At 52.4% G+C, this 11,368-nt stretch overlaps 1 protein-coding gene across 9 annotated transcripts in view; it reads left to right on the forward strand.

Moving 5' to 3' along the window:
- Positions 1–10,217, forward strand: part of SH3PXD2A (SH3 and PX domains 2A) — a 262,938-nt gene extending 252,721 nt beyond the window's left edge. For all 9 annotated transcript variants that reach the window (XM_060171382.1, XM_060171386.1, XM_060171384.1 and 6 more), the window contains 2 exons: positions 2,655–2,774; positions 6,931–10,217. In XM_060171382.1, the coding sequence (XP_060027365.1) occupies positions 2,655–2,774; positions 6,931–8,883 (2,073 nt within the window). In that variant the 3' untranslated portion in view covers positions 8,884–10,217. The remainder of the gene's footprint in view (positions 1–2,654; positions 2,775–6,930) is intronic.
- The last annotated feature ends 1,151 nt before the right edge of the window (positions 10,218–11,368 follow it).

Raw genomic sequence — 11,368 nt, forward strand, 5'->3', positions numbered from 1 at the left:
CAAATAAATCCACTACAGTTACTGACTGCCCCAGCAGACATAAACATTTAGACTGGCTAGGACATGGCTAGGGCTCTGTCCATATGAGCCCGGAAGTCTCTGGGCTTTGCCTTCCTTGCCCAGGAGTGCCTGATAGGGAGGTGCAGGCCCAGCCTGGAGGGTAGAAGGCAGACCAGCAGGCATCCTGCAGGGAAGCTGAGTGGATGGCAGGTACTGACTGGTGCCACCCTGAAAGAGGCTGCATACTGCCAGGTTCTCTACTTCTGTGAACAAGACTTCTGTTATCCAGACTGTGGGTCTGGGCAGCAGATGTGCTCCCAGGGAGCCAGGGTCAGGCCCAGAGAAGTGTCTCCAAGGACAGTAGGACACAGAGGAAAGAGCTGAGCCTGCCAGGCATCCCCTCTGACAAGTAGGAATGGCAAGACCTTAGGCAAGTTGCTTATCCTCCATAGTGTGACTCAGTTTATCTGTCTTTAAGATGGGGACAGGACCAACCGTCTCCCAGGGCTGTTGGCAGGACCACGTGAGGGTGATGAGTGTGGAGGGCTGTCTAGGAGGTCTCTGCTGGGATCAACACCATGAGTTATTGTGGTCTGTGATAGCTGCCCCAGAGAGGGGATGGCAGGCTCCCTGGAAGAGGAGGCTTTGAGTTAGCATGGTTTTGAAGATTTGGCCTCTGGCCGTGAAAGCAGCCTTGCCCTCACCATGAGCCCCAGAGCACTTCTAGCTCCTTCTCCCTTAGCGTTTTCCATGACCAAAGAATGAAGTCTCCTTTCATCTCGTCTCTTTCAGCCTCAGCTAATTATTTTCAGGAAGAATTGGTTTTGGCAAGAATGGGGTAAATTCTTCCATACTGACCTGGTGTGGGGACTGCTGCATCCCACCTGGGCTTGGCTGGGGGATGGAGAGACTGGGCTCACGTGCACAGCTTCAGGGCCGGGCACCAGGCAGGGAAAGCTGACAAACCATAATTGGGCTCTCCCAAAGCAGCTCTCCCCGACCCTGTGCAGCTTGGCTGCAGCTAATGGAATGCAGACATGCCAGCCTTGACAGAGAAGGAAAATGCAGAGAGAGGATGGTGTCTGAGAGAGAGCCAGCTCCCGCTTCTGTAGACTAAGCTTTTCCTTTGCCCCCAGTTGGTCCAGAGTTATATGTTCTATCTCACGAGTTTCTCAATGTCCCGGATTGGCTCCATTTGGCAGATAAGGAAGCTGAGTCTCCAGGTTAAGGGCCTTGCCTAGGGCCACACAGCTGGCAACTTGCTGAGCTGAGCCTGGAGCCCACATTGTGTAGCTGCAAGGCAGACATGTTTGAGGTCTTCCTCTTACACCACAGCTGCTGCCCCTCCCTCACCTTCCACACCCCCATTTTTCTTTGTGAGAATGATTTATCTTTGAGAAAAAGACCAGAGAACCACACTAGCCATATGCAGTGCCAGGGATTGTATCCGGGACCTCAGGCTTGCATAGCATGAGCTCTAGCCACTGAGCCACCTTTTCAGCTACGGTATAATTGTTTTGTTTCCACCCTTTTGCATGATAATGGGTCATACTGGGAGTAGTGGAGCTCATTTTAGATGGGTAGAGTCCTTGGGAAATCTAGAATATCTGCTGCTCGGGGGAGGGGTGTCCTTTTTGCTTCATGACCAGATGCCCAGTGCTTTCCTCACAAATGCTTCTTGTGAAGTGAATGAATGATGCTCACAAGTCTTAGGCTGTAGCCACATTCCAGAGGTCTCTGAGTGTCATAGTAGATAGTCACATGCAACATCTAAAAGCAATCAGGCTGACTTTCATGTCCGAGGCACCAGACGCCCCAGGTTCAACCCCCAGCAGCACCATAAACCAGAGCTGAGCAGTACTCTGGTTAACGATAATGATGATGATGATGATGATATGTGGAGGTGACGGCATGCTGGTTATTTAAAAGACTTTCATGCCTGAGGCCCAGGTTCAGGGTGGAGGGTAGATAGCATAATAGTTATGCAAACAGACTCTCATGCCTGAGGCTCCAAAGTCCCAGGTTCAATCCCCCACACCACCATAAGCCAGAGCTCAGAGCTGAACAGTGCTCTAGTTTAAAAAAAAAATTTTTTTTTAATTTTTTAAAGTCCCAGGTTCAATCCCCCCACACACACACACATACAGACACATACCACCATAAGCCAGAGCTGAGTAGTGCTTTGGTAAAATAATAATAATAATAATATAATAATAACACACAGGATGTTCCACTCTGCACACAGAGCAAAAACTTTTGAGTTTATTCCGTAGAGATTGATTAGGGTCTTCTCTCACCCTGCTCTACCCACCCCGCCCGATAATGACGGCTGTGGCCAACCCCTCCTCCACAGCCAGACCATGCCCCTGGACCTTCACCCTTAGGCCAGTGTGCATGGGCTTGGCTACCTCTATTTCTCTGCTTTTGCATTTTGACTGAGGCCAGACTGCTGCGACACCTGGAAGCTGGACCTCCAGAGGTTGAAGTGGCCATATTCCTAGGTCATTTTGACAGCTTAGTATAATCTGGGGTGAATCCTGGGAATTGACAGAAAGCCTGGTCAGGGAAGTGACCACTTAGAGAGATACCTTATTAGCCTGCTGTCCATCTAGAATTTAAGACCATATTGCTCACTGAGTCTCTCTCTTTCTTAGGGGTTCCAGCTGCCCAAGCCGCCAGAGCCCCCTTCTGTTGAGGTGGAGTACTACACCATTGCAGAATTCCAGTCCTGCATTTCTGACGGGATCAGCTTTCGGGGTGGACAAAAGGCGGAGGTGAGCTGCCCTAGGGTAGACCTAGCACTGTCCCTTTTACAGCTTGCGGGCAAGGCTCCTGAGGGGCAGGTAGGAAGGGAACAAGGTTGTTTCTAGTGCCATTTGGTGCCATGATCAGGATTAGGTCTCACATTTCCACCCAGTGCTCAGGGCACTTGGTAGAGTGCACACCTTGCCATATGCAAGGAACAGGGTTTAGGCCACAGCCAACACAGGAGCACCTGCATGGGAAAGAAGCTTCGCGAGCTGTGAAACAGCGAAGTGGTCACGCTCTCTCTCTCCCTCCTTTTGTCTCTCATCCTCTATCTAAAAAAAATAATACTAAAGAATATCCAAGAGCTATGGAATCATGCAGGCACAGAGCCCAGCGATAACCCTGATGGAGAAAGTAAATAAAAACAAAGGACTTCTGTGATCAGATGAGTCTGGGAGACAGTGGCTTAAAAAAAAAAAAAGCAACTCCACAGGGGTTCAGGCAGTAGCGCTGGGTTAAGCACACTGCAAGGGTCCCAGTTTAATCCCCCGGCTCCCCACTTTGGGAGGGGGGTAAGGTCACTTTGCAAGCAGTGAAGCAGATCTGCTGGTGTCTTTCTCTCCCCCTCTCTGTCTTCCCCTCCTCTCTTGATTTCTCTCTGTCCTATCCAACAACAGTAGCCTCAACAACAACAGTGGGAAAAAATGACCGCCAGGAGCAGTGGGTTCATCGTGCAGGCACCAAGCCCCATCAATAACCCTGGAGGCAAAAAAAAAAAGAAGAAAGAAAAGGAAAGAAAACTCCACCAGAGTTTATTGTAGAGTTTGTCAGGCCTATGATATGGGACTAGAGCAGACAGCCATGCCCAGACTTACTTTCCTGGGGGCACCCGGGGCCCAGGAGTCCACAGAACCTGCTGTAGGAAGTGCTGCTGATAAGAGAATGTGGCCAGGGAGCCATAGTAAGATGCTGGGCCCCCACCCCACCCCACAGGCACCGTTGCTCTTAACTGAATTGCCACAGGCAGTCATTCTCTCAGTGGTGCACAGGTTTCTGGAAGAACCTACAAAGGCTGTGATGTAGCAGAACTCTCATAGCCAGGGTGTGCTGAAGTTTGAATTATAGGTTCAGAGTGCACAGGATAGCTGGCTCAGGGGAGGAGAAAAGCTTTCTTTTCTTTCTCTCTCTTTTTAAAATATTTTATTTATTTTCCTTTTTTGTTGCTCTTGTTTTTATTGTTGTGGTTATTATTATTGTTGTTATTGATGATGTTGTTGCCAGACAGGACAGAGAGAATGGAGAAAAGAGGGGGAGACAGAGTTGGGGAGAGAAAGATAGAGACCTGCTTCACCGCTTGTGAAGCAACCCCCTTGCAAGTGGGGAGCTGGGGGCTCGAACCGGGATCCATACGCTGGTCCTTGCTCTTCACTGCACTAGAGCCCACTGCACTACAGCCCGACCCCCAAGAAAAGCTTTCTATTTCAGTGGGGGTTGCAGAGGGCTGGGCTCAGGTGGAGCTTGGGTAATGTCTGGCTTTTCCTTCCTTGTGCCTCCTCCTCTGGTGCCAGTGTTTGCATGCTTCTCACCCACCCCCCACCCCCAAGACCTGTGTTCCTCCATGAGAGCTCTAGATAGACCCAAGCATAACACTCCTGGCCTTTTTTTTTTTTTTTTAAGATTTCATTTATTTATGAGAAAAATAGGAGGAGAGAGAAAGAACCAGACATCACTCTGGCACATGTGCTGCCAGGGCTCGAACTCAGGACCTCATGCTTGAGAATCCAAAGCTTTACCACTGCGCCACCTCCTGGACCACAACACTCCTGGTCTCTATCAGATAGCAATTAAGAAAGAAACCCCTGGGCAGGCCAGAGAGCTCTGGTCTGGATAGTGCCCCTGCTCTATCATGCACCCAGGTCTAAACCCAGCACCCACTGCACTGGGGAAGTTCTGGTGTTGTGGTCTCTTTTCCTTTGTTGCTCTGTGTCTCTCTCAGGAAAACAAAAAATCAGTTCAGGGGGCCAGGTGGTAGCGCAGTGGGTTAAGTGCACATGGCATGAAGCACAAGGACCAATGTAAGGATCCCGGCTCAAGTCCCTGGCTCCCCACATGCAGGGGGGTTGCTTCATAAATAGTAAAGCAGGTCTGCAAGTGTCTTTCTCTCCCCCTCTGTTTCCCCTCCTCTCTTGGTTTCTCCCTGTCCTACCCAACAACAACAACAGCAATGCAGTAACAACAAGGGTAATAAAATGGGGGAAAATGGCCTCCAGGAGCAGTGGATTTATAGTGCAGGTACCAAGCCCCATCGATAACGCTGAATGGAAAAAAAAAAAAATCAGTCCACAGCAGTGAAGTGCTGGCAACAACAACAGAAAGAAGTTCACATGCACACTTTACCCATGTGTGAAGATCTGGCTTCAAGCCCCAGGTATCACATGAGAACACCATGTACAGCACTGAAGCTTCATGGATGGTGGAGCAGTACTGTGCATGTTCTCTCTCGCGCGCTCGCTCTCTCTCTCTCTCTCTCTCTCTCTCTCCCTCTCTCCATCTTATATGTATCTGAAATTAAAAGGAAAAATAAGGGTTCACCCAGAACAGTGGAACAGCACAGGCATGAAGACCAAATGTTCAAATAAGAAAGAAAGAAGCTGTTTGAATTAGCTTGTGCTAACATACAAATGGCTTGTGACCCATCATCCTGGGAGACCACAGAACCAAAGAAACCTGCCCTGTAGTGGAGGTTTCAGTGGGATGTCATATGCAGTAAAGGGACCATAGCCAGTGAGGACACTGGAAAGTGCTCTGCCAGAGAAAATCTGGCCTCAGGCTGTGCCTCCCAGTTCAGCTCACCACTCTTTTCTGACCTGAGAGACCTGCAAGGGCATTCAGTAGAGGACAAGCCACCATCGGGCAGGAGGAGAGCAGGGGTACCGGTACAGTGAGTTCTTCATACATGGAAGTCTTTGGAGAGGTGATTTTGTTTCCCCTTCTAATAAATTGTAGTATTTTAATTTCTTTTTATTTTTTGATAGACAGAAAGAATTTGAGAGGGTAGAGATAGATAGGTGGGGGGGAGACACATACTTGCAGCACTGCTTCACCGCTTGGGACACTTGCCTGCTTGCAGGGAGGGACCGGGGACTTGAACCTGAATCTCGGTCCTTATGCATGCTAATATGTATGCTCTACCGGGTGTGCCACAGCCAGACCCTTTAACATGCCCATTTCTTAAAATAAGATATATTTTATGAGAGAACATACATATATGATACCAGGGGTTGAACCTGGAGCTTCTGCTTGTTACATCCTGTCGTACCTCACGAGCTTCTTCTTCTTCTAGCGTTTGCCCTTCTTCCGTAGCCAGTCAACAGGTCAGCTTGAAAGCTGTCAGGAGCTGCTTGTTGCTGGCTTTGAAAGTGACTGGGATCCATGTGGATTCAGTCGGCTAGGAAGGATCGTCAGTTTCCCCAATGAATGGGTACTAACGGGATGCACCACGGGAAGGTCGATCCAATGCATCCACCTCATGAGCTACTCATGAACATTTCTTTTTGGGGGTGCCAGTGTCCCCTATGTGCATGACTCCTATGCTTATATGTGTGCATTCTATGGGACATGCCACCACCTGGCCCAGCTCTACCCACTGAGCCACCTCTCAGCCACAGTAAGCTGGTTTCTGCAAGGACTCAGAACATGTTTCATAAGTGCTCAAGAGGGGCAAGGCTGGGTCGATATATAGAAGGCCAGTTCAGGGGCCAAGCAGTGGTACATATTACCAAGCACAATGACCCAGGCTCAAGCCCCCACTCTCCACCTGCAGGTGGTTTGCTTCATGAGCAGTGAAGCAGGTCTGCAGGTGTCTATCTTTCTCTCACTTTCTTTGTCTCCCCATCCTCTCTCAATTTCTCTGTCCTAATTAAAAAATAAAAATAGGTCAGTTCAACCAGGGTGTCAAGCAGAGACCTGGAAAGCCAGGGGAGAGAGACTTGGAGAGAGGAGATGACAGTACTCTGGGTTTTAATTCTTCTATCACTGCTAACTGGGGCCTAGGCCATTACATAGTAGCTCTTTTTGGAGATAATCTCTGAGAGCCAGAAAAAGTGCAGCTCCTAGCCCAGCTGCTAGCAGGCACCAGCAGTCAGTTATCCTAACTCACTGGCCTGTCCACCCCTCCCCCAGGTCATTGATAAGAACTCAGGTGGCTGGTGGTACGTGCAGATTGGTGAGAAAGAGGGCTGGGCCCCAGCATCCTACATCGATAAGCGTAAGAAGCCCAACCTGAGCCGCAGGACAAGCACCCTGACCCGGCCCAAAGTGCCCCCGCCAGCACCCCCCAGCAAGCCTAAGGAGCCTGAGGAAGGCCCAGCAGGCACAGGTGAGAGCCAGGACTCCCCACTGAAGCTGAAGTACGAGGAGCCTGAGTACGACATCCCTGCCTTTGGCTTTGACTCTGAGCCAGAGCTGAGTGAGGAGCCGGCAGAGGACAGCGGCTCTGGGGACAAGCGGCCATCCCAGCCCCTCCGGCCCTCACCCACCTCCTCACTGCAGCGGGCCCGGTTCAAGGTGGGGGGCTCATCAGAGGATGTGGCCCCCGAAGAAGAGACCATCTATGAGAATGAAGGCTTCCGGCCCAGTGCGGAGGACAGTGACTCCCCAGGGGGCTCCCCACTATCCCTTGCCAGGAAGAACTCCCCCAAATCAGACTCCCCCAAATCATCATCACTCTTAAGGCTCAAGGCAGAGAAGAATGCACAGGCTGAGCTGGGGAAGAACCACTCCTCTGCCTCCTTTTCCTCCTCCATCACTATTAACACCACCTGCTCCTCCTCCTCCTCCACCTCCTCCTCTTCTTCCCTGTCCAAGAACAGCAGCGACCTGAAGCCCCGTTCTGCCTCAGACGCCGGCATCCGAGGCACCCCCAAGGTCGGGGCAAAGAAGGACGTTGACCTGAAGGCCGGGCTGCCCTCCAGTGCCCGGGCCAAACCATCAGTCCGGCCCAAGCCGTTCCTGAACCGCGCAGAGTCCCAGAGTCAGGAGAAGATGGACATCAGCACTTTGCGGCGCCAGCTACGCCCCACGGGCCAGCTGCAGGGCGGGCTCAAGGGCTCCAAGAGCGAGGACTCAGAGTTGCCTCCCCAGACAGCTTTCGAGAGTCTCAGTGAGGGGGCCCGGAGAGGCTCAGCTGACCCCATCACACTTCCGGCCACGGCACCCCCATGTCCCTCCAGGAAGGGACGCGAGGGCCAGGCCGCCGTCTATACCACATGCAGCGCCTACCAGAAGGTCCAGGACTCTGAAATCAGCTTCCCTGCCGGTGTGGAGGTGCATGTGCTGGAGAAGCAGGAGAGCGGCTGGTGGTACGTGAGATTTGGGGAGCTGGAGGGCTGGGCCCCTTCCCACTATCTGGTGCTGGGCGAGAACGAGCAGCCTGACCCATTGGCGGGCAAGGAGCCAGACATGGCCCCCGCCAAGAGCAAGCAGAACGAGGGCAAGTCCGACAGCCTGGAAAAGATAGAGAAGCGAGTCCAGGCTCTGAACACAGTCAACCAGAGCAAGAGGGCCACACCACCCATCCCCTCCAAGCCCCCCGGTGGCTTCGGCAAGACCTCGGGCACAGGCAACACCGTGAAGATGAGGAACGGGGTGCGGCAGGTAGCAGTGAGACCCCAGTCCGTGTTCGTGTCCCCACCCCCCAAGGACAACAACCTGTCATGCGCCCTGCGGAGGAATGAGTCGCTCACGGCCACTGACGGGCTCCGGGGTGTCCGCCGGAACTCCTCCTTCAGCACTGCCCGTTCAGCTGCTGCTGAAGCCAAGGGCCGCCTGGCTGAGAGGGCAGCCAGCCAGGGTTCTGAGTCGCCTCTGCTGCCGGCCCAGCGCAATGGCATCCCCGTGTCCCCTGTGCGTCCCAAGCCCATCGAGAAATCCCAGTTCATCCACAACAACCTCAAGGATGTGTACGTGTCCATCGCTGACTATGAGGGAGATGAGGAGACAGCCGGCTTCCAGGAGGGAGTGTCTATGGAGGTCCTGGAGAGGAATCCCAATGGCTGGTGGTACTGCCAGATTCTGGACGGGGTGAAGCCCTTCAAAGGCTGGGTGCCCTCCAACTACCTGGAGAAAAAGAATTAGCAGATGCGTCTGCAGGCCTTCCGGCCTGGGCGCGGGTGAGCGTGATGTGGTGAGACGAAGACTAGTGGGGGTGGGAACGGGGTGGGGGGAGGGCAGAATGCATGGCATCAGAGATGCCCCCTCCCGCTGTCGCCCAGCTGGAAGGTTGAGCAGGAAGCACGCAGGGGAGCCCCAAGCTGAGGCCAGGAGCCCCACATATGTACCTATGGTGACTTCACCGGTACAGTTAAAACCATCTGGGAAAGACCAGGTGGGAAAGGCTGGTCGTGCCTTGGCTGCAGATCTGGAGGACGACCGGTCTGCCCCACAGCCAAGCCTGGCCTCAGGCTGGCATCTTGCTACCCAAGGAGCTCTTGTATCAGCCTTTCTTTAGGGATGGTGCTGTTATATTGGGAGTTAGCACCACCTGGTGGGTGGAGGGAGGGTGTTAGAAGGTACCATTGCTCTGGGGCTTGGTGGCATCTTCTGTGAACTTCATGTGCCCTGGGACCAGGCTGCTGCCCAGCATGTGTGAGGTGGGGAAGAAACAGTCCCACAGGTGCCAGCCAGAACCACCCGTCCCCTGGCTTGAGGCCAGCAGCGGAGGACAGTGAGGGCAGGCACAGTCGTGTCTCGCCTCAGTCTGCACACACTTCTTTTGGATATGCCTGGGGCCAAGAGGGCAGTTCCTTTGCATGTTTTGGGGTGGGGGTTGGGGGGGTATATTTGTTGCTTTGGGGGCTTCTCTGTGGAGCTTCCAAGGGTTTGGGGGTCTTATTTTAGAAGTCGTTTGGTGCCTAAGGATGACCAGCCTTGTTGGAGTTGGTAAATGGACAGATCTCTCTGTTCTACTCGTTGGTGGGAGGCAGTGGGTCTTGCTCCCTATTCTTCCCTTCCACAAGCTAAAGCCATTTTGTTTGGTCTCCACTGTGTGGTCAGTGCCTAAGCACGGAGCTTGCCGAGCAAGGGGCTAGGGACTGGGGAGACCCTGAGCCCCAGACACAGCAAAGCAGAGACTCTGTTCTTCTTGTCCAGCCTCAGGGAGGCAAAGCCCTCCCCAGGAGGGAGGGGGTGTTGTTCAGAAGAAAAGGCAGCTGGTGGCCGCTGCATGAACACCCCATCTGGGCAGGATCGCAAGCCTTATTGTGAACTGTGGAGATGCAGCCATTGTTTCCAACCTGGACTGAGGGGACTCCTAGATGGCCCCAGCCACCGAAGTCAGACTGGAGCAAACACCACAGCCACCTCCTGGCCTGAAGATGGTGGAGTAGCCCTGAGCCAGGAGCTGCCCAGCCTTCCCCAGGGGCAGTGCCCTGGTGGAGAGAAGTGAGACAATAAAATCCCTGTCTACTCTGGGTTGTGTCTTTCGGTCGTTGATGTTGTGGAGGGGACCGTCCAGAAGCAGGGTCAGCTGCCCCAAGGACTCACTCTCTGATGGGAGTGGATTTCCACACGTGCCTTTGATTTGGGAGAGAACAGGCCTCACCGCCAGCCACTCAGCTGCCAGAATCCTGGACTAAGGGTTGGTATTCTCCACAAAGGAGGAAAGGTCTCCCCTACCCCTTCTTCCCCCGGAGGCAACATTTGCCTGAAGATCAGCATGGTGGCACCCAACATCTTGGTGCCTTCCACCCACCCCAGCCCTGGCCCCTAAGTGTTTTTAGAATTGGGGGGGGGTGGTTGCTGGGGGAGGGACAGATTTGTTTCCTTTTGTTTGTGAGTTTGTTTAAGATTGAAATTAGCTATTTTCTCCTGCTGGACAGTATTAAATAGAGCCGGATGTTGAGTTAATCTGCTAGATTGCAGCACTAATGATATTGGCGTAGTGTTTTCGTATTAATGATTTCTTTGGACTTCTTTAAACAATAATGATAAAGAAGTGGTTCATTATTATTCTTTTTATTGTTATTTTGATCAATGCACTTTAATAAGATGAAATGGAAAGAAACCCAGAGAGCAAAGTGCATTACTTAAAGATGCAGTATATACGTTTCTCATTTTTAAACAGCACGTTATTTATTAAAAGGGGGAAAAGTAATTTATGATTATTTAAAGATAAAAAAATTTAAAATAGAGTGACTGTCAGGTTAAAGGACCTTCCACATAGCTATCTTTGGTGGGGGAGACCCTGGCCTCACTCCTCATGTGTCTGCACTGAGCCAAGAAGACCTGCCACTCAGACCATCTCAGTGGGACAGGACCACAGTGCTCCCCAGAGCCTGCCTCCCCCGTCCTTCCTTGCTGTCTGCACTGCCCTGTAGGGCTCTCCATCACCCACAAGACCCCCCATTCCAGTCCCCTCCACCCTAGGACCCTCCTCCTCGATCCCACACTCTTAAGAGATAGTCACTAAAAATGACCTTGAAGGCCAGTCCACCTGTCCCCATCTGTTCCCACCAGCCCAAGGATAGGAAATACCTTCCCCCCAAATCACCTCGATGGTCAGTGGCAGACCTCCCCACCGCACCAGTCCTTGTCCTCCTCCCCACCCACCTTAGAGTTTAGT

This window comes from Erinaceus europaeus, chromosome 14 (assembly GCF_950295315.1).
Source record: "Erinaceus europaeus chromosome 14, mEriEur2.1, whole genome shotgun sequence".
Classification (NCBI taxonomy): domain Eukaryota; kingdom Metazoa; phylum Chordata; class Mammalia; order Eulipotyphla; family Erinaceidae; genus Erinaceus; species Erinaceus europaeus.